Source organism: Leptopilina heterotoma, unplaced genomic scaffold (assembly GCF_015476425.1).
Source record: "Leptopilina heterotoma isolate Lh14 unplaced genomic scaffold, ASM1547642v1 Lhet_262, whole genome shotgun sequence".
Taxonomy (NCBI): domain Eukaryota; kingdom Metazoa; phylum Arthropoda; class Insecta; order Hymenoptera; family Figitidae; genus Leptopilina; species Leptopilina heterotoma.
This window is the reverse complement of record NW_025110972.1, coordinates 561,452-585,653: the sequence shown is the minus strand read 5'-3', so window position 1 is coordinate 585,653 and position 24,202 is coordinate 561,452. Positions and strand designations below refer to the sequence as shown.

At 28.9% G+C, this 24,202-nt stretch overlaps 1 protein-coding gene and 1 long non-coding RNA gene across 2 annotated transcripts; both read left to right on the top strand.

The window, feature by feature from the left end:
- Nucleotides 1-989: 989 nt before the first annotated feature.
- Nucleotides 990-3,351, top strand: LOC122503437. Its single transcript, XR_006301748.1, has 3 exons — nt 990-1,106; nt 1,200-1,363; nt 2,860-3,351. It is a non-coding gene; the product is annotated as an uncharacterized LOC122503437 (long non-coding RNA).
- A 5,932-nt stretch (nt 3,352-9,283) lies between these two features.
- LOC122503459 (L-lactate dehydrogenase B chain-like) lies at nt 9,284-22,596 on the top strand. The gene is made up of 6 exons (XM_043614016.1): nt 9,284-9,373; nt 16,879-16,996; nt 17,334-17,507; nt 17,681-17,854; nt 18,224-18,465; nt 22,392-22,596. Exons 1-6 carry the CDS (start codon nt 9,284-9,286, stop codon nt 22,566-22,568), a joined length of 975 nt encoding a protein of 324 aa, XP_043469951.1. The 3' UTR covers nt 22,569-22,596.
- The last annotated feature ends 1,606 nt before the right edge of the window (nt 22,597-24,202 follow it).

Here is a 24,202-nt window from a genome sequence, read left to right as displayed (position 1 = left end):
AAGTTGAATCCTAACTAACCTTCAACTTCGTACCATTTTTCAAAAACACATTTTTTAATTAAATGTCCATAATATATTATACGGGAATGGAAACTAGAAAAGTTAAGCTTTATTTTCATATAATTTTGATAAAAATCGACGGGGGGTGTTTTGAGATATCTTAATATCTCAAAACACTTTTTGAAAGTTTAACCTTTCAAAAACAGGAATTTCTCTACGAAATTGAGAGAAATTTAAACAAATAAAAATAGCAATAGAAAGTTCATGAAATTCTCTTTCGAATTAGTGTATAATATGTTACAAATAATTAAATTTTTATATAATAAAATTTATAAGAATATCGCTCTCCTTGCGATTGTTTTTTTACAATAAAAAACAAAAATAAACCCAATTACAATAAAAAAATAATATAACAAAACTAAAAACACATTTACAATTATTTAAAAAAAACAAAAATAAAACTTATAATTACGATAAAAAATAGAACCAAAAATAAAAACTATTTCAATGAAAAATAAAACTCAATTACAATACAAAATATAAAACATTTAGAATAAAAAAACCAAAAATAAAACCCAAGTGTGGTAAAAAATAGAATAAAAAATAAAACTAATTTGTAATAAAAAATAAATAAAAATAAAAAGCAATTTCCAATGAAAAAAATAAAATCCAATTTACAATAAATAAAATAGAGCCAAAAAAATATTTTTCTCCGTGTGCATAAGAAAAGAAGGAAAACATAATTATTTTTTAACAGTAGTTCAGAAAATAGTATAAATCATCGCTTTCTTTTCCACAAAATGCAATAATACAGGAAGCCAGTTTCTCATTCCACAATGCAAACTAAATCGTCTAGTGGCGCAAGTGACAAATGTCATAGGAATAATATTCGGAGCAAGTGCATGACCTTGAAGCGATACAAATGCTCCTGGCAAAAGTGACCGGTCCGACTTCCAAGTATTCTTAAATACTGTGGTGGGGGTTTAGTGTTGAATTGCGAAGTCGATGAAAAGTGTGATCAATTAATTAATTAATTGACTTTCGCAATTCGTCGACACCGGTTCAACAACGGCTACGCTCTCACGTGCCGGCCGAGGACACGGAAGGTAGTTTTTCTTTTAAATTGAAACTTGTTTAAATTTTAGTATATTCTTTATTGTTTTATAAAATATTACTTTTTTTATGTGTTTAAAATAAAGTGTGGCCGTTTTTGACCATCAAATAATAAGGGAATAATAAGATGACGATTATGAATTCTATAAGTGGAATGTTGTGAAGACTTGGAAGTTGGGACTGATCGGAAAGCCTACATGCTCCTCAACAGGATGATTACTATTAATACTTTCTACTGTGTGGGTAACTCGTAAGTGCTCGATTTTATTTAAAGTGCTCCTGATAATTTCAGGTGCACAAATCTAATAAATGTCATCATATAAAAGGAAACAAAATATTATTCAAATGTATGTTCGATGGTTGAAGAAGAGAGAGTGAATCTAGTGGTGCAGCGAATTGCGGATTCTTGATTTTAATTGTTTTCGTTTCTCATTTATTGATTGTTGTTTCTATTATTGTATTTTTCCGTGAATGATTTCTTTATACATTTTAATTTGAATGTGCGTATGTTTTTAATTGATTTATATTTATTCTCATGTATTTTATATAAATTCCTGACGTCAGGCCCTTTTTTTATTTTGATTTTGACTTAAATATAATTTTTATTTCTTTCTGTAAATTGTTTGTATGTTTATTTATATCGTGTCTTTTGTATTGAGTCAAAACGCGTCAACCGTGAATACATTTTTTTTATAGTTTTGGAAAAGTCAAAACATTTATGAAAATCTGTAGTTCACAGCAAACCAAAAAAACACTTTTAACCGTTTTTCAAATTTTTAAATATTTATACCTTTTTTTATAATAAAAAATTTTTGCATTATTTTAGAAAAAAATTAATAACTCATTACTGTTTTGCTAGAAATTAATGGCAATTTTTTTGGTAGTCATTGAATATCCACTCTTTTAAATAAACTTAATGGTGAAAAAAATTTTTTAAAAATTTTTAATTTTTAATAACAATTTTATAAACAATTAGTGTTTTTTATGCTTTCTAGAGCAAGGATTTTAATGAAATTTATATGTAAGATACATTGAACCTACATCTTTATATTCCCGAAAAAAAAAATTTGTATTTCCAATTACAACCGGAGATTTTGAATTTTTTGTTGCGCCGTCATCGTGGCATCCATCGCTGTGATAAATGCCGCGGTAAACGAGCAGACGGCGCACGGCGCAACAAAAAATTCAAAATCTCCGGTTGTAATTGGAAATACAAATTTTTTTTTTCGGGAATATAAAGATGTAGGTTCAATGTATCTTACATATAAATTTCATTAAAATCCTTGCTCTAGAAAGCATAAAAAACACTAATTGTTTATAAAATTGTTATTAAAAATTAAAAATTAAAAAAAAATTTTTTTCACCATTAAGTTTATTTAAAAGAGTGGATATTCAATGACTACCAAAAAAATTGCCATTAATTTCTAGCAAAACAGTAATGAGTTATTAATTTTTTTCTAAAATAATGCAAATATCTCGGAAATATTCACTATTCACGGTTGACGCGTTTTGACTCTATTTTCAATGTCATTTAATTATTTTATTCATTTATTTGCAATCTTTTATTTTATCATTTTGTATATTTTTGTAATTTTTATTGTCGCGGTTTTTATTTATTTTACGAAATAAGAAAATCGTTACAACCTTATGAACCGGTCGAGGGAAAAGTTACTTCCGGATTCTACCTGCAGCCACCTGTCGTAAAATCTGTTCCGACCTGACGATGCATGTGTCGACATGTTGCAGGAAACGAAGAAGAAGAAGAAGAAGTAGTGGTGGCGGAGGAGAAATACCGCCGTGGCGGCAAGACGACGAGCCACCTTTTTCGTCGAAAAATTTGGAGAGCGAGTTTAAGAGCCGGTTTATCCGGATTGAAAACTGCAGCTGTGATCCTGCCATATTGCCTCAGAATGATTAGAAGAATATTTTTCGGATGCGAATGATATTATTTTATTTACATCTTTCGTTGTCTTTTTTTTCTTCACTCCGAAAAAAGTAAAATTACGTTTTTATCTCGGTTTTCAATAATATGAGGATAATGATTTAATTATACATCAATTCTATATATATATATATATTATAATTTCATATAATAATTTAATTTTTTAATCTTTAGATTTTTTTAATTTTTGTTTTAATTCGGAAAACTGTTTCTTCGTCACTTTTTAAATATGAATATTTACAGGGAGTTAAGACTAAAGAATATTAATATTAACAATTAATAAGTAATAAATATTAACCCTCCGTCACACACCTTAGAAATAATTACACCATTACACATGTTTAGAGGGAATCTCTCACCACATTGTTAAATAAGCGACATATTACAACATAAACGAAGGAATCAACAAAAATTTAGTTTTAACACAAACTTACAAATATGCAGTATGTATTATAAATTATAGAATTAATTTTCGGTCTCAAAAATAAAAATTAATTACACGAATGCACATCTTCGAAGAAATTTCACTTTACATGTAAAAATAATATAGGTAACATTAACAAATAAAGAAAAAAATCATTAAATAATTCATTTTAATTATATTTATAATATAATTTTGTCATTAACCAACAGTGGAACAAAAAATGTTTTGAAAACTTCATTTTTTAGGGTTCCGTACACCTACGGTGTACTGACGAAACCCTATTGGTGAGACTCTTGTGTCCGTAGCCAAATCGTGCCCTCCCCCTAGCGGTTAAACTATTTGACCTAAAGACCTCAAATTTGGTCCAGATATGTATTTTCACTCGTAGATTACAGGAAAAATGTAGCGAATGTGATTGGACGTGATGGTCATAGCGTTGTCAAGGAAATAACAAGATTTTTGGCCAAAAATGCATAAAAAGTGACCATTCCCCCCCCTTAACTTCTAAACTATTCGACATGGAGAGCTGAAATTTTGCATGCTGGTGTATTTTTACTCGAATATTACAGAAAAAATATAGAGAACTTGATATGTAAGGGAGAGTGGGGCAAGTCGGGGTACCGGCCCTATTTAACAGACGAATTAACCAATCGCGATTATATTTTACATAATACTGCACCGAGACGATAGTTTCTTGTTTACAAAACCTAAAAGCCATGAGAACAAATCTTTTATCTGTTTTACTAAAAAAACTGTTTTCGACGATTTTCTTGTCATTTTTTCACTTTTTTTAGGAGGCGTTTATTATTTAATAATAACAGTAAATGAACTGTATAAATTTTTTTCTAACTGGCAAGGGTTACAGAAGAAGGGAAGCATATGTTTTTTTTGTTGAATCGTAAATTGTAGTAATTAACCTTTTTCTTCAATTTCTTAGGTGGGGGCAAGATGGGGTAGGAGAGAGTGGGGCAAGACGGGGTACACAAATTAAGCAAATGAAAAGAGAAGTTAAGAAAACTACTTAAATCAAGACTGAATAAAATAAAAGTGGCCAAAAAGAAAAAAGTTTGTCAGGTAAAATCATCAATTAGCGATGGTAAAGTGGAAAATACACCTTGTCTCTATTGCAATGGTTATTATTTAGACTCAAATAAAGGCTGGGCTGCTTGTTCTGTCTGCGGCCAATGGGCTTTGAGCAGTTGTGCTGGTGTCGATGTCAAAGATAAAAATGCAACCTTTACTTGTAAAATTTGTCGACAGAAATAGGTTGTTTTTTTAGTACCCCGTCTTACCCGCCGGTGGGGTAAGATGAGGAGATTTGCAATTTTTTGAATATCATTAATTATAAGCTTTTTTAAGGGGTTACCCCCACTTGCAACTTTGAAAAAATCGATTTTTCTTTTATTGCATTTTTTTGAAGCATAAGTAACTGAAAGTATGTCCTGAAAATTTCAAGTCAATTCCAACAAAATTGACTGAGATATGAGCTTTGAAAGAGACGAAAGAGACTGATATATACTGATTTGTATATACATATATGCATCGATAAAATGAATATCTTTTTTTTAATTACCACCATGACTTTTCAGCCTACTTCTGGAAACCAAACTATTACGTACTCCCACTTACCGGAGTTGATTCTATGTAACTTTACAAAAAAATTATTTTCTTCGTCGAAACTGAAATTGAAACTTTAAACGCGTTTTTCTCGAAATGGCATTTCTGAAGACGGTGACCAAGATTACTCAAACACTAATGAACCGATCTTCTTGAAATTTTGCAGGCTTATTTAATACATAAAAATGTAGTCTTTAATCGTTCGATTTTCTTTTTCAAAAAAAAATGTCCGTTTTATAGTCAAAAAACGGACGTTTTTTTTCGTTAAAATCGAACTTTTAACTTAGACTGTCAGCCATTTTGTGAAAAATAAATATTTTTTTAAATCCTTCGATTAAAGACTAGTTTATACTCATATTTGACTAAATTTATCCACATTTTTTGATTCCGATGATTCACTTCGCCGCAATGTTGGTCACCGCAAACCGTATAAATAAAAATATTATTTCGTTGACGGCAGTTTGACACTTAACTATGTAATATTTTTTAACAAAAAAATTACTAAAAGTTCTTTAATATGTGTTCTTTAAGATGATATAGTTATAGATTAAAAAGGTTTTGTAGTTTTCTTTAAAAAAATTCATAAAAAAGGCTTATTTTTTTGCGCTACAAGTGGGGGTAACCCCTTAAGAAACAGATGGCCTTTGTACGCCTTTTTTTACGAAAGACTGATTCCCAAAGATGCACTGAGAAAACTGGAGAGTCAAATTCAGAGGTTCAAAAAGTGTATGTTTCCTTTGCTTATGAAGAGAGTTAAATAGTCCTTCTAAAATAAATTTTGAATTGATAATGGAAATCTACTTGTATATTCTCTCCCATTATATCTGAGGGTTAAAAGTTGCGCAGAAAATGTGTACGATCTGATGCGCGCGATATTATTTTTCTGACATTTTATGTATTTAATTTAGGGGTTAGGTTGCCATATTTATTCATTTCGCGCCGGATAAGGAAGGGATTTCTCAAGATGGTTAATTTGTCCCTCTGTTAGAGAAATGGCACGAATATCTGTCAATGGTGTATTTGAACATTTAGATTGTTATCCAATAGCTAACTCTCAAATATCAACGATTTGTCCCTCCAGATGTTTAGTCCAATACTCCAGTTTTCTCAGTGTGATAATTAAAAAAAATAATAAAATATATATTTGATAATTTTCGTTTTTTTGCGCTTTAAACCTTAAGTACCCGTCTTGCCCCACTCTTCCGTAATGATGGCCATAGCGTTGTCAAGGAAAAACTAAAAAATTTTAAAAAAAAATTTTTTTCCCTAACTTTTACATTATTTGACCTAATGAGCTGAAAATTGGTATACTAGTCTATTATTACAGTCTGACGCCAAAAAATTAATTTAAGAATCTTTTTAAAAAATTAAAAAAAATTTTTTTTAGTTAAAACACGTGGCATTAAATATTTTAAGGAAGAGTGAAATTTTAAGAGAATAAATCTAATATTGTAAGGGTCAAAATAAAAAATCGACAATATGTGCCTAACTTTTTAAAAGAAAATAAAATCTTTGAAATGTTGAAAAATTTGTCTGTTTTGTTAGTTATGTTCTAAAATATGTTAAAAATCATAAAATGCAAGATCAAGGAATACTTATTAGCTTAATAATATTTTTTGTAGTAATCACATATTTAACCTATTTCAATATGATGAAATTACAAAAAAAAGTTTATAGTAATAATTAATTTTTTATTTTTAGTTAGTTTAATTATTGAGTTACTGAATTTACCTGTTAAATAATAATAACATATTACTTAGCGTGTTAATCGTTTTAATATGAATTTCTGAAACTATTTTTTGATATCTAACCAAATAGATTTTAGAAATTTTCTTTCTATCTATGTAACGTCTGACTTCACTCCTAACAAAAGATATGTCGGACGGGACACGATGACAAAAAATAATAAACATGAATTTTTATTTTTGTTATTATTCGAAAACTTGAATTTAGTTTTAATTGTATATTTACACAAATAATATACATATACTAGAAAAATTGTTTATACATTAATTACCATTTAAAAATGTTCGCCTTTAAAAAAAAACTTGTGGACACGATGACAAAAAGAAGATGTATTTTCTCATTATTATCAAAATATCATTTTACTGATTTTTAAATTGATTTTGACATTTCTTTATGCTCACGTATTATCAAATTTATATCGTACTTCATTTATTTCATAGTTTTACAACTTTTAATTGTGATCCCAATTGGAAAACCGGTAAATATGTGTGTGAGGACACGATGACATTAAAAAATTTCAAATCTGGGGACACGTTAAAAATTCTTTAAATTTCGCATTTAGTGTTATAAAAAGTCTCACCACTTTCCTATATTACACTTTATACATTGGAGAACACGTACACGAAGAGAAATTTTATTTTATATAATAAAAAATTAAATTAAAAATTTTTTTATATCGTAAAATGTATATAGGGACACGGGACACGATGACATTTTGCACATATTTTTACTATTTTGTACCTGTTGTATCAATAAAAAATTAAATTAAATAACCAGGTATTGTAGATAAAATTATACTCTGTAAGATAGATGTTTGTATTTAAAATCATGAATTTTTAACAACCAAATTATTATTTATCCAGGACAAGATTTCAACGATTTTTTGATTTTAACCCAACAATAATAAGTGGAGGAACTAATTTTGAAAATTTTGTTCCTCTACTTATTGTTGTTTACAATATTAGATATACAGTAGGATCTTTCAATAGTGCAGTTCTGAACAGCGCAGTCATTAGTGAGTTGAGTAGACAAGGGGTTTCGGGGGGTAAAGGGAAAGGGAATCTATGACGTGCTGTCGCTCATTTGATTATTCAGTATCATTTAGTAGTGCCTGGTATTTAGTAGTGGGGGATCCTTAATTTTCTCGACACGGACCTGAATGTTTTAGGTTTTGCTTGCTTCGAACAGTGCACAATATTCCCGACGACTGCACTATTGAAGGATCCTACTGTACAACACTTTAATTTTTTTTAGTTATTTTTTTTATCAAATGATTTTAATAATTTTTTTAATTGTTTATTTTAATTCTACCAATTATCGATAAATGTTGCAAGTATTGTTTTAATATTTTTGTACGGAACCCGCCATTGCAGTGCGAGTACAACTCGCACTTGTCCAATTTTTTATTTACTTAACATAACCTCACTTTTTCGAGTTTTTTCTGGCTTTGAAGCCTCATAATTAAAGAATTATTATGTTTAAACTAAATGTTTTTTTAGAAATGTGTTGAGGAGGAAATTTTCAAAAGGTATAGAAACTGATTTTATTTTGCATGCGCAGCACTTTTCTGTTACAGTTACACATGCGCAGTAGTGTTCTGCTACAATTACACATACAGTAGAACCCGGTTAATACGATCCCATTTAATACGATTTCCCGCTTAAGACGCTCATTTATGGTGGTCCCTAAAATTAAAGACATATATTTTATTTCCCGCTTAATACGTTTTCCCGCATAAGACGAATTTTTTGCGCGGTCCATACGAAATCGTATTAACCGGGTTCTACTGTATTTAACTACACTCACAAAAATAATCTATTAAATATAAAACTAATTTTCCTTTAATCGTTAGCAGAAATAGTTTTATTGTAAAAGGCATCTTTTAAATATAAAAAGGTTAGAAGTTTATTGAAAAAAAGAAAAACGTTTGAATATTAACTGATTTCTTTTGATTTTTAATGAAATCCTTTTACGTCAAAAGGATAATTTCACGTGATTAGACGTTTGTAAACATATCAAAATAATAAAATAATAGTATATTAAGCAACAAGGGTATAAAGGCAGCCATTTGTTTATGGTGATTTTTGTGATACGAGTGGAGGTCGAGGGCGCTAGACCCTGGAGACACATCGCATGTGCGTTACCACGCAGCCACTGTGACTAGATGGTAACTTACTAGGGGCTTTTCACTCAAGAAATTTAGAAATCAGAGATATTTGATTTCCTCCGTTTCAATAACATTCTCACTGATTCTCATGTTGATTCCTAAAATTTTTTAGGGATTCCTACACGGAAAAAATTCCGGGACATTAGATGCGCCAAGGACAGTGTCAACAGCAGTTAAGAAAATTTGACACAACCTGTACATCTGACGTGCCGATACTTTTTCCGTGTATACTCGTACGTCGCGTCAGTTGTCGCGTACCGCCGATAATATCCGAATGACTCCGAAGAGAATACGAAGTGAAGTATCAGAAAATGTGAATGCGCTACACAGAGACGATTTCTACGTGATTCCCAAAGATTCCCAAGTATGGCTGTCAGATTTCTAAATAATTTGAAAAGATTTTTGAAATTTCTGTAACTCGAAAATAAAGAAAATCTATGATTTCTTGTGTGAAAAGCCTCTCGGTAACTTATCATATTTACAAGTTTAAGAACTAAAGTTCTATTCCGATTGTGACCAGAATTTCTGGTCAGTGACTTGTCAGAAGTTCTGCTCCCAAAGGGGAATTGTTTTTATCCAGTGAAACTGTCCAGTCACTCATTCAGGACTGGCCAGATTGTTTTGGCAAGTAAAACTCGCTCTCTACTCTACAGCTACTGGTAGGAAACAAATAATACTTGACAAATTTCTACCTGGGTTAAAGATAATTCCTTCATGTTTTATAATAATTAAAAAGGATCGAGTGTTAAAATCATTATTTCATATATAAATTATCTAAAATTTAAACTAAAATTAATTTTCAAATCAACTTTTATTAGAAAATTCTATAAGAATTAAATTATTTAAATACAAAAGTAAATTATTTATTAAATAATTGAATGTTTCTTAAAATTTAATTCTTATAAAGAATTTTATTAACAAATTTTTAAATAACACCGGCACACGAAAAAAAATTTGGATTGCCAGGATTTAGGTAGGTAGGATTTATGTAGGTTTTCTTCCTTAAGGTGTATCTAAAGAGAAAAACATTGTCCGACCTAAAAGTTAGTTCGTGTTCTCATTTTACAGGCTTTGTGGGGGGTGAAGTTTGAGAAACTGATTTTTATGGGAATTTACTTATTTTCTATAAATAAAGCTGAATTTTTGCTTCTTATGAATGTTTTTTTGAATTCAGTGTCTTTAATAACATAAGAATTGAATGTATAAAATAAAATAAAAATGGCGGATCTAAAATGGTGGATTTAAAAAAAAATTGTTCAGATTTCTTTGAAACTTGTTACTCGGGGGTTTTTGGGGTCGCTGATTACGAATCTGACATCAGATTTTCAAAATTCAAAATGGCGGATCCAATATGGCGGACGAAATTTTCAAAAATTCATCGTATTTACTTAAAACTCGTTACTTAGGGGTTTTCGGGGTTGTTGATTACGAATATGATGTTAGTTTATAAAAATTCAATATGGCGGTTCCAATATGGCGGACAAAAAAGAACAGATTTTTTAATTTCTATGTCTTGAGTATCTTACCCTCTTGGTTTCAAATGATTTCCGGAGAAGAGCTCTTTTTCTCTTCTTTGAAGTTTTAGTCTCTGGTTTATCTCTTTTTAGCGTCTAACAATAGTCCGCTATCATATTCTTACTCCATTTCCCTTGTTAGCCCATGATAAATGTTCAAAATGTGATCAGAATAAGAGAAAAGTAATTTGAACGATTAAAAATTAAGTTTAAGCTAAAAGTAAAAAATTATAAGTATTGGCCATCTCTCCCGCACACATGTGGCAATCTCACCAGGACATTCCGGGAGACCCAGGTGCGATTTTTTGGTCGGCCCATAGTTGGGCCAACTTTTACAAAGTCGGTCCAACTTCTCGTGCCAGAGGTTGGGACAACCATACAGATGATAACGGTTCGCCGTCTAATGGCGACGATGGTTGGCCCGACAACTCATAAGGAAGTTGGCCCAACTTACAATGCATATGTTGTGCCAACTATACATTTCAATGGTTGGTCCAAAGACTGACGCCAAAGTTGGCACAACTTTAGATGCGTAAGTTGGGCCAACCACAATTTTCAAAGTTTGGCCAACTTCAACAGCCAAAGGTAAAAAATTATTAAAAAACTAAATTATTTAAACAATTAACAGGTTATTATTAGCGGGAACATCACACTGAAAAAAATACATGAGACATTTTCAACTACATCCCCTTAGTAGAGTAAAAAGTAATAAAACGAACTACTTTTTTAGTTGGTCTGGCTACTTTTGATACTTATTTTAACTGTTTTATGTAGTTAAAAATTATTAATTAAATTAATGTAATTTTATAGTTAACTTTGTAACTGCAGGTATGTTACAGAAATGACTACAGAAAGTAGTAGATTCTACTACTTAAAGTAGTTCGATAGACTAATTTTGTAGTAGTTTTTACTTCTTCTAGGAGTTGAATTATTTTCCATGTAATTTATGTTATAGATTTTTATAGAAGATTATTAACTGTGAAAAGTTGTAAATGCAACTACTTTAAGTAGTAAAATTAACTACAGTTATCAGTTGAACTGTGTCAGGAATGCCTTTAAGTATTAAGCAACTCATCGTAGCGGGCGAGCGTGGTTAGGTGGTTAGGTTATCGGTTTACGAATGTTAGGGTCGAGCGTTCAACTCCCGACGTTTAGAGATTTTTCTCCGTTAGGTATATAGACATTAAATAAATAAGGTATAAGTAAACAAAAGTGGGTAGGGGGAAATATAAAAAAATACAACTCGATAATATTTATAATAAATTATAAATAATTTTATTTTACCATTTTCAGTAGTTACTTTATTACTGAGTTATCTTAGTAACTTTAACTACATATCAGCAGTTAATTCTACTGCAAAACTGTCATTGGTTCCTATTTAACTAAGAAAAGTAGTTAATGCAACTGTATTATCACTTCATTCAACTACATATCTGATAATTAATGTAAGTTCAAAATTATCTTTGGGGACTTATTGAACTAAGGAACGTAGTTAAAAAGTAGTCAAATCTACTAAGAATTTTTTTCAGTGCAGATATAACCTTTACCTATTATTATTAAACACAATCTCATACATACATTTTCGAAAATATCTAACGCTCGCTGGGATCGAACCCCTAACCTAACGCACAGAAGACTTATACACTGACCACTAAGCTACGCTCACATGGGAGTGCATAACGCAAAATGTATATTAAAGGTGCAACAGTCGGGCCAACCGTGGCCCAGAGTTCGGCCAACCAAAAAAGTTTAAGTCATTTAAACTGCATTTGACAAAGTTTTACCAACCGTTGGGCCAACCGTGGCCCAGAGTTCGGCCGACCAAAATAATGTAAGTCAATTAAACTGCGTTTCACAAAGTTTTGCCAACCGTCGGGCCAACCGTGGCCCAGAGTTTGGCCGACCAAGAAAGTTTAAGTCAATGAAACTGCGTTTCTAGAGTTTTGCCAACCGTTAAGCCAACCGTGGCCCAGAGTTCAGTCGACCAAAAAACTATAAGTCAATTATACTGCTTTTCTTGAGTTTTGCCAACCGTCGGGCCAACCGTGGCCCAGAGTTCGGCCAACCGAAACTGAAAGTCTTTTAAACTACGTTTTGATGAGTTGTGCCAACCTTTGTCGCCAAAGTTGGCCCGACGGTTGGTTAAACTCTGCATTTAATGGTTGGCTTGCAAAGTCGGGCCAACTGTGGGCACTAGTACTTGCAAAAGTTGGGCAAACTCTGGCAACCAAAACTTCGCTTGCCAAAGTTAGGCCAACCTTGGGCCAACCTTCAAACTCTGGCGGCCAACCTAAATTCGCACCTGGGGAGATGGCCAAATGCACTTTTTACAAAATGTAAATTTTGAGATTGTTCCTATGAAAATATTTTATTTTATTTTTCGTTACTTTAAAGTTATGTGTGCAATGTTTAATTATCAATATTAGTTTAGACATAAATCGCTTCTTTATAATTTTTACAGTACTTTAAAAAAACTATATAAAAATAAAAGAAAATAGAATTAACAAAAATATTAATGAAGATATAAATACAAATAAAAGAAAAAATAAAACAGGAGAGAACATTTGTTGTCAAATAATCATGAGGGTATATTAATAGAAAATTTCCCAACAACTCTGGTAGAACAAATTTTTATAGTTATGATCCTTGCCGGGTTATTATCGATAATGTGCTACGCAGTAGATGCGCGCATTACTTGTAATTCAACTTTAATGTGAGATCAGCGATTGATCGGTGCAGTTCAACATTTTGCTACTTCGTACCTATAAATATATATATATATATCCATTGTTTAATGCCCACGATCGTTAAGTTATATTTTTTCTCATATCAAGACTCACACTTTATAGGAACAATGAAAAAGGGTAAAAAATAAATTCAGAAAATATGATATATTAAAAAAGGCATTTAAAAAAAATCGGAATAGTTTCGGTCCCATTTGTGCGAGACTTATATACAATGTATAATATTTATACTTTGTCGGCATATGGCGACGATGACTACGAATACCAGCCCCACGAACTTTATGGTGTATACAATAATTCATTCTTGAATAATTACACGTCCGACCATTATCTCAGTTGGTCGCGAGATTCATATATACCGTGTGTGCATTTCTTTTTTTGTGCCTCTATTTTTTGGAACCCCTGTGAGTTGATTTTTTTTACCCTGAATTTTTCTTTTCTCTCGGCCACAATTTTGCTCGAGACGAAATTTTCCCTTTTTATTTTCAACACGATGAGTTTCATTCATTACGAAATTGCAAATGAGCTCGTCCGATTCGGCAGTTGGATATTATAATGATTGGTAGAATTTTTTTTCTCTTTTATTATTATTATTATCTTTACTATTATTATTATTTTTATTATTTTTATTATTTTTATTATTTTTATTATTTTTATTATTTTTATTATTTTTACTGTTACACGGAAAAAAAAAGTACGTGAATTTTTCATTGACTCGGTACTTGACTTTTGGATACGACACAAAATACTAAAAACAGTCTAGTACTTTTGCATGAGAGTTTCAAAAGCAGTCAATGAAAATTTCTAGTACCTTGCTTGAGAATTTCATTGACTTTCAAAAAAACTGTAAAATAAAAAAAATAATTTCCACTTGTTCACACCGTTTTTCTGAAATTCACTCATTCATTCACATATTTGGATAATTAATCACACAAACAAAGAACAATTATTGTATCACTTTTCGACGTTCGTCAACACTTATGAACTAACCTATAACACACACATATATTCGCGTATAACTTAAATATAAACACACACTTAACACTTAAAAGTACGTATCGAATTGTTCTTATATACCACATGGTGACATTTTTCACGACTTCTGAGATATGCTATTTCACTGAAAACTGAGACTTACATAACATTCTGTTTTGTGAGAAACACAAAACAAAAAATATTTTTTTGAAAGTCAATTCTTGAAGACAAATATATATTAACACTATTTGTTTTTCATAAAATAATAGTATATTCACATCTGAAATTAACACAAATGGAAACAGACGATCAGCTGGCATTTACCTTGGGTAGAAACGCGCAACGCACACTGCGCATGCTCTACAGAATTTTCAAGCGCAGTCAACTAATCTTTCACGTACTTTATAAAACTGAACAAATGACTTTTCGTTAAAATTTAAAAAACACTGTTGCCCATACTAGTACTAAAATAACTCTAGGACTTTTCTATATTTTCTAATAAAAAGTATATGATACAGCCTTGTACTTTGTGTTCTATCCAAAAGTCAAGCACTTTCAAGGAAGGATTCACGTACTTTTTTTTTCCGTGTATTATTATTATTTTTAATACTTTTATTTTTATTTTATTATTTTTGGAGTAAAAAAAATTATCAAGAGTCATAAAATATCGGTGATAGTTAAAAATAGTCGCACTTTATTTATTTACAAATAACGAGTTTGGAATTAATTTTTCCAGTAAATAAATTGATTTTCAAAAGTTCGGTTTAACCTTCGCGCTCCAGAGCGGTCACCCGGGATGACCAAATAATGAAAAATGTTGTAAATCTGCTCGACTTTTTCATTAATCGAATCGCGATTTTAAGTCACTGGACAAAATTTTATCTATAAAAAATGAATCATTATTTAAACAATTTTTAAACAAATTATTGTTGTTATTTACTAGATTTTTTCTGAATACACCTAGTCAGTAGCAGTTTTTTCCTAATTTTGCAATTTACTAAACCTTATATGATTACAAAATACAATTAATAAACAAATTATAAATAAATAATTCAATTTTTATTCTTTATCTGTAATCATATAGAATTCAATGAATTGCAAAATTGGGAAAAACTGCAACTTTCTGCATTCTGTAAAAAGTTGGTAAATAACAACAATAATTTGTTTAAAAAATAATTCAATTTTTATCTGCAATATGCATAAAAACATTATTGAAATACAGTATTTGTATTAACACATAATTATATGGAAAAACTTTGATAAATTTAAATCGTTTTTGGAAAATAAAAATCAAAAAGCGTTTGGTCACCGCAGGTTACCGCATCGGAGCCCGCTCTCTAAATCTGAATAAGTTAAATTTCACTTATTTTAAGTGAATATTCACTTATTCCATGTTTCAAAACTCTTCCACGTAGAATAAGTGAATATTTACACATGAAATAAGTGAATTATATTCACTTATGAATAAGTGAATTACATTCACTTATGAATAAATGAATATTCAATTATGAGATAAGTGAATACTCAGACATTACACCCAGAGAAATGGTATATTTGTCTCAGAACCAACTAGACTTTTTATTTGTTTTAAATAAATTTTATTTGGTTTAAATAAAATTTAATTTGGCTCAAATATATGTTTTATTTATGTCGAATAAAATTTTTATTTAAAACAAATAAAAAGTCTAGTTGGTTCTGAGACAAATATACGTTTATTCAACCCAAATAAAATATATTTGGTTTAAATAATATTTTTCTCTGGGTGTAAGAAGTGAATGTAAATAAATAATCAGGATCAATATTATATAAAAAAAATATTTATTTACTATCAACTATTTAACACTCTCTTCTCTTCTCATTATCAGTCTGAAACTTATAAACATATCAATTTTTCAACTTTTTTAAGCTAAATTCCCAAACGGTCACCCATCCTAATATTAACTGCAAGCAATGTCGCTTAACTTTTATGATCAACGAGAAACACTACAATGCCACTTAATAAGTTGCCTTATACTCATAGAAAATTATTGGGTGATACTTATAAAGAGTTAGTTTATTGTGTTCTACTTTAACGTTTTGTTTAAGATTTCTCTTATTACATATGTATATAAATACTTAGTAAATAAAAAGTTAGTTATTAGATTACTGTTAATATAATATTTAACTGAATATTTTTTAAAAAATTTATTAAATTTTAAATGACAATTTTTATAATTAAATAGAATAAAAAATTTCTAATATATTAACTAAAATTATAAAAACATTGTTTTTAAACATTTAAAAGTTGGTATAAATAATAAATTGTAATATAATGCGCAGATGAATTTCTTTTTAACTAAATATTTCACTTATACATAAGTGGGGATTTCACTTATTGATAAGTGAAGACAAGTTCACACATAAAAAAGTAAATATTTCACTTATGTATAAGTAGATTCTACTTATTAATAAGTGAGAAAAAGGTTCACACATGAAAAAAGTGAAAATTTCACTTATTCAGATTTAGAGAGCGCGTTATAAAAAATCGTTGGTAGGGCGAAGGTTAAGAAATAGTACTTTTTTCAATGAAATAAGTTCAATTATAGTAACTTTCACAATTATTTTCTAATTAAATAATTTTTTACTCATTATTTCAGAGACTTGCCTCCGAATTGGTACTCATTGACGTGAATGAAAATTTAGCGAAAGCGGAAGCTGAAGATTTGTCACACGCTGGAACTTTTATTGGCAGTCCAAAAATTATTGGCACTAAAGGTAGAAAAAAAGTTTTTTATTTCAAAAATAAGTAGTCAACCAAAGAAATATGCTTGAATCAAACACATTTTTTTAATAAAATTTAATTATTAATTTTTATTTAATCCAAGTTATTATGTGTTGTATCAAAAGAATTATGTTTAATCACAAATTTTTATTTTCTCAGTGTAATTTTATTTTCTAAATATTTTTAACATTCCTTACATTAGTTTTTTTTGCGTTGAGTTAGTTTTATTATTTATCTACTAAATGTGTAGTAAATATATATTTTTTTAATATCTAATAAATATTTGGTAAGTATATTTTTTTAATTTTCTCTTCATGGAAAATTGAATAGATTACAGTTGGGCAAGAGATGCAACTGTTTGTGTGATCACTGCCGGAAAGAGAAAAGAAAATGGTCAGGATCCCAATGAATTGCTTAAAGAAAATTTTGAAATTTTTAAGTCTTTAATACCAAATGTCTGTAAATATGCACCGAATTGTGTACTCGTTATTGTCACTACTCCAGGTTAGCATATAATTAAAAATAAATTATAAAAAAGAACAAAAAAACAATAATTAAAAATAAATTAAGAATAAAACTAAAAAAAATTAATATAATAGAATAATAAAAAAACCGTAAATAAAAATAATAAATAACAATAATAATTTTGCTTCTGGTCAAACACTTTTCAATTCCAGTCGACATTTTGACCTTCGCTGCAATGAAATTTTCCGGATTCCCACCAAATCGTGTAATTGGCCTCGGTACATTTTTGGAGAGTTGTCGATTTCAATATTTCATCGCTCAAGAATTGAAAATTTCAATGAATTCCGTTCAAGCATTAATTATCGGCGAAAATAGCCCCAGTTGTGGTACGTAGACTATTTTTTTCAAAAATTGCGAAATATAAATTACAGAAGAAAAAATAAAAATTTTTCTCAAAAGAATTAAAAATTTAAAAAACGACTTATTATATTCTTTCTGTATTTTTATTACTGCGTTAATTAATTTCTTTTCACAAAACTATAATATATTATAATTTACGCTCATTATTCTTGTTTATTATTATATTTCTTTTTTTATTTTTTAATACAATTATATTTTTTCTTTTTAACTACAATTATATTTAATCACCGTTACGTGGAACTAATTTTGACTGAAATATTCTACAGTAAAAAATAAAAAAAAATATTTGTAATTGAAACCTTCGCTTTAATTCGCATATATATATATATATACAGTGCCCGTCTGGTCAGCGGTTTCCGTAATGGGAGTCAAATTGAAAGACATCAATAAAGAAATTGGAACGGAGCAGGATCCCGAAGCATGGAACAAGATTCACGAAAATGTGATTGGCTGCAATGATCAATTGTTGGCAAAAAAGGGTTATTCCAATTGGGGTGTTGGAATTTGCGTTGGTGAAATTGTCGACGCCATTGTACGAAACACTTGCATCTGCATTACGGTGTCGGCATTCGTAAAGGTTAATAAGCACCTTCCTCCACAAAACTTTAATTTTACAAAAATGTCTCACAGCGAAAAAAAAGAGAAAGAAGTGAAGTTACGTTCTGCAAACTTATAGGCGTGTCCCAAAAAATTTTTTGAGAAATTTTTGTATGCAGTCTTTTCCGTGAGGAGCAACAATTCATCTTAATCATTCACGTGCGCCTTTTCCGTTTGTTTGCGACAGGTGGAATATTTATATTTCACTCGAAAACGCACGAGGCACTTTTACTCTTCTTTTTTTTGAAAAAAAATATTCTTTTGTTTTTTTCACTTCTTTTTCGCTTTTTTTCACTTTCTCTCTAGTTACTATATTTTATATTTTATAAAAAATTATTTTAATCCTTTCACTTTTCGTAGTTTGGTTTTTGCAGTCTCCCAATGGGAAATTTACAACTGGCGTAGTACTGCGCCAGCACTGGCAGCACTGGCGGCAAGGCTGAGAGCCAGCACTGGCATGGCACTGGGATGATAACGCCGTCTGGCGCTGCCGAAGTACTGTCTGTCAGTGCTGCCAGACAGCGCTGGCGCAGCACTGGACCAGTGCTGGCTGAGAATATTGCCGCAATAAATGCCGTATTGTTATTAATTAGTCGTAAATTCATAATTATAAATAATTTAACAACAAAATGGTAAATAATATTAATAAATAGTTATTATTCATAAAATATTTCTCTTCTTAAAGAAATTGTATTAAAGATGGAGACTAACAATGGATATAGTAAATGAAGTAGAAAAAAATTGTTTATAACATTTAAAAATTAAATAATAAACAATTACAGTAAGTGTGCATTAGATTTTCATATTTTAGTACCTAACGATTGGAATCTAGAAATATCGCAAACCCATGAAAATAAACAAAATTGCTGACGAGGGGAATCGAACCTATGACCTACGGACTAACAGACTAACGCTCTAACCACTATGCTAACGACACATGTGTACAGTAAAGTATTAATATCTCAGTATCATTCAGACATACAATTATTGAGTCAAAGATGAGAAAAAAATAGGGATACGTTAGAAATAATAAATTGAAATAAAATAAATTAAACTAAATTTTTAAAAATTAAATTACTTTACTTATTGCATTTAACATTTTACGTAATTCTTAAATTACGTCGTAATTTTTTAATAATTTTTTATTCATAGTAAGAAGTATAATAGTATTTTAATAGAAACCAAATTATTATTGAGATTAAAGTTTAAATTTTGTTTATAATTTTAATTTGTTTAAATAATTTATTATTTGCAAAATTAGACAATTGTGTTAAATTGTTATTATTAAATTTAATAAGAATAAAAAATGAACAACAACTTTTTTTATAATTTTTTTCAAGTTTATGTTAGAAAAGCAATGTTTGCAAAGAGCGTTGTGAACAATTTTTCTATACTCAGCCAGCACTTGCCGCCGTGGCTTGTCCAAGCTTTGGCGAAACAAAAATTCTGTACTGCGCCAGCACTAATTGTCGAGGCTCGGCTAGACTACGCCGAACAATCGTCTGAGTACTAAGCCAGTGGTGAACATCGGCACTACACTGGCATTTCCCATTGGGCTTAATCTATTTTATTTCGAATAATTAATTATTGATACAGGGTTGCCACAAAAAATTAATTTTGTTTTTCCCTGATTTTTCCCTAATTCCCAGGCAAAATTTTGTCTTTTTCTGTGACCCTAAAGAATATTATGATTCACGCTAAAAATGATTAAATACTCAAAAAAAATGTTCTATTACATTTATATTTACAAATTTCTTCAAAAATAAAATTATTAGAAAACATCAATAACTTCTTTTTTAAATAACTACACGGAAAGACTTTGTGTTTCAAAATTTAACTTGATCATGTCAAACAGGGGAAAACGATGTTTTTATGTTATTTAATCGTATTAACGTATCAACACAGGAAAAAAAAAGTCTGACTCCGTTTACACCTTAAATTCAGCCCATGTATTTCACATAAGTCTGTCCTTGTTTAACGGGGCTGACTCCGTTTACATCATAAATTCAGCCTCAAAAAGAGGCTGAAAGTAAAACTTTTTTTTTAGTGTGAACTATTAATATGGTTTATACTAAAGATTGGCACGGCCCATACTAATTTTTTGTATTACCTTGTTAAAAGCTGATACGTTCGTACGATTAAATAACATAAAAACATCGTTTTCCCCTGTTTCAAATGCATCATATTAAAGTTTGAAATGAATTCTATTAATTTTTGAAACAAAAAGTTTTTCAGTGTATTTAATTATTATTATCTTTTTATAGAAACTAAGATTTTTAAAAAATTCAAATTTAAACTTTTTGAAATTCAATAATTTTTAAGAATATTATTATAAAACATGAAGATAGCGATCACTCCAAGTCGAATACTCCATAAAATTTTTCAAAAAAATTAACAGGGTTACTACAAAAATTTAATTTTGTTTTTCCCTGACTTTTTCCTGATTCCCAGATAAAATTTTGACTTTTTCGCTGACCCTAAAAATATTCTGATGATTCACTCTAAAAATATTATTAGATACTCAAAAAAATATTGCAACTATAAATTCAAATTTTCAAAGATTTTAATTTGAATCCTTTTCAAAATTCAATTATTTCTAAAAATTCACGCTATAATGCTTTTAATATTTAATTATAATTTAAAATTTTAAGTGAAATTCATTTTTTAATCAATTTTTTATAGAAAATTTTTCGAGAATTCAATTATTCAAATACAAAAATATTGTTTATTAAATAATTGAATATTTCTTAAAATTGAATTTTTATGAAAAATTTTATCAAAATTTATAAAAATAATAAAATTCTTTTGGCAAATTAAAAAAAAATTAAGAATAAATGCAATTTTCTATCATTTTATTTAAAATTGTATTAAAAATATTTTAAATTCTGCGATAAGTTTTGTTATTTATGAAAATAATTGAATTCTTGCAAGGAATTTTATTAAATTTTTTTTTAAATAATTGAATTCCTGTGAAAAATTTTATTTTTGAAAAAAATGGAATTCTTGGGAAGAAATTTATTAAAATTTCTTAAATGATTGAATTGCTTCGAAGAATTTTATTTTTCACGAAAATAATTGAATTGTTTTGAAGATTTTTATAAACATTGTTGACAATAATAAGTGTATTCCTAGGAAGAATGTTATATTTTACGAAAATAATTGCATTCTATGATAAATTTTATTATAATTTTTCAAATTTATAAAGCATTTTATCAACATTTTTAAAAATAATTGAATTCTCGAGAAAAATTTTATTATTTATGAAAATAATTGATTTCTTGAGAAAAATTTTATTCAAATTTTTTTAAATACCTAATTGAATTCCCATAAAAAAATGTATTATTTGCGAAAATAATTGAATTCTTAAGAAGAACTGTATTGAAAATAATTTAATTGTATAGGAAAATTTTATAAAAATTGCAATTTTATTAACTAAATCTTGTAAAGAATTTTGTCAAAATTTTTTGAAATAATTGAATTTCTCAGAACTAATTTTGAAATTTTCATTAAAATTTTGTTTAAATAGGTAGTTAAATTCTTTTAGAAAATTTTATTTAAATAGTAGATATTAAAAATAATTGAAATAAGAAGAATTTTTGAAAATGATTGAAATTTTGCTAAGAATTTGATTAAATTTTTTGAAAATAAATGAATTTCAGAGAAGAATTTTATTATTTATAAAAATAATTAAAATTTTAACGAGAATTTAAAAAAATTTTTGAACATAATTAAATTTATGCGAAGAAGTTTATCACTTCTTTTGAAAATAATTGAATTTCTGAAATCAGTTGTTCTTTAAATTTCTATTTAAATGCATTAAAAAGTGATATTTTCTAAAATTTCAAATTGAAATCTTTGAAGTTATAATAATAATGAAAATAATAATAATATTTTTTCGTGTCTAAGGGTTGTCGACATGGATTCGAAAAAGATATTTTCACATCCCTGCCCTGTGTAGTTGGCAGAAACGGAATTCAATCGTTCATTCGTCAAAATTACAATTCAGAGGAACAAGAACTTATGACAAAATCTTGCCGTTCAATTTATGAGGCGCAAAAACAAATTATGGATAAACTTGAATAAATTGAAGATTTTCAAATCCTAATTAAAATTAATTTTAAAAATTTATTTTCCAATTTAAAAAAAATTATTTCAAATAAATTGTTTGTAAACAAAAAATTGAGGAACTATGAGCAAATAAAGAGAAAGAGAAATAATAAATAAATAATAATAAAAATATATATATATATATATATATATGTGTGTTACCGGCAAAACCCGAAGACCAGGCATTTCTCGAAATGCCTAAGATTTTACGAAATACCCGAATTTCCTAGAGATTTACAGGCAGTTCTTGAATTGCCTAGGCATTTCGAGAATTGACTAAGTAGGCATATGTTACCGACAAAACCCGAAGACCAGGCATTTTGCGAAATGCCTAAGGTTTTAGAAAATACCCGAATTTCCTAGAGATTTAGAGGCAGTTCTCGAATTGCCTAGGCATTTCGAGAATTGACTAGGCGATTCGCGAAATGCCGGGACCGTTTTTTTGCCTAAAAAGGCTTCGTCATTTCGCGAATTACTTAGTCAATTCAAGAAATTGATTAAATAATGGAGTGTAGAGGAGAACGGGGCGAGGCAGCCAAGACGGCACATTTTGGTTTGCGAGGCAGTTATGTAAATAGGTTTTTTCAATTTTAATATCGCGTTAGAAAGCTTATCTTTTTGGCTAAAAAATCGCCATAGAAGATTTTGACGTAAGTTGCACTTAAAAATGTCTACAACCCTTTTCCCAACGGACCACATTTTGGCATATTTAAAAAAAATGTGGGGTGAGGTTGTCCTTAACTTACTTTTATTTTGTTAGTAAACTTCAAAAATTTACTTTTGAATAATATTATAATAATAAAATTAATTAAATTCAATTTAACATTTTAAGGAAATATAAATTTGTTATTCTTAAAAAATGGTTTATAAAATTCAATTTTAAATTTAAAATGTATTGGAGTAGAAAAAAAAGAGAAAACATTTAGAAGAACCAATAAAAACAACACAAAAAGACGAAAAATTTAGCGTTGGTTGCCTAACCCCACGAGTACTTTTTTAAGAAAACATTCACAAAACCCGTAATATTAAAAATATCGCAATTCTATTAACACCATCGTCTTCGGCACTAAATTCTGCATTGAAATCACTATACAAGAATTTTATTCGTGTAACTCTATTAACTAAAATCACCAAAATAACTCTTAGAAAAGTTACATCCAAAAAGTCTGTTTTCATAAATGATACTGTCACTGTTAAACTGCTGCAGCAATAATTCTCATCTATTAGCAACTAAAGTAAACTACCATAAGCAGTCTACATTATCAATAGCGCACGATTTAAAAAAATTATGCAGAAATAAGAAGCAATTGGCTGCCTCACCCCGTTCTCCTCTATATTTAGATTTAACTTATATTCTTATATTTTTTGAATAAACCTAAGTTCAAAATTAAACGTAAAAAAAAATTTGTGTGAAGAGGAAGATAATTTAATTATTTGTTAATTAATATTGTTTATAACAATTGAAATAAATTATTTTATGCTTTATTAATGGTCTGATGGCCATATTAGATTAATTTGAACTGATTTAGATCATGTGTAGTAACGGAATAAAAAATTAAACGTCCCTTTTTAAAAAATTGTATTAATTTGGAGTAAGAATTTTTGAAACG

Bases quoted from the DNA above. Each gene is read 5' to 3' on its own strand.
- LOC122503459 (XM_043614016.1), top strand. From the start codon at position 9,284: ATGACTCCGAAGAGAATACGAAGTGAAGTATCAGAAAATGTGAATGCG. The intron at 9,374-16,878 runs GTATGGCTGTCA...TCATTATTTCAG, and splicing joins TGATTCCCAAAGATTCCCAA to AGACTTGCCTCCGAATTGGT. The intron at 17,855-18,223 runs GTACGTAGACTA...ATATATATACAG, and splicing joins CGAAAATAGCCCCAGTTGTG to TGCCCGTCTGGTCAGCGGTT.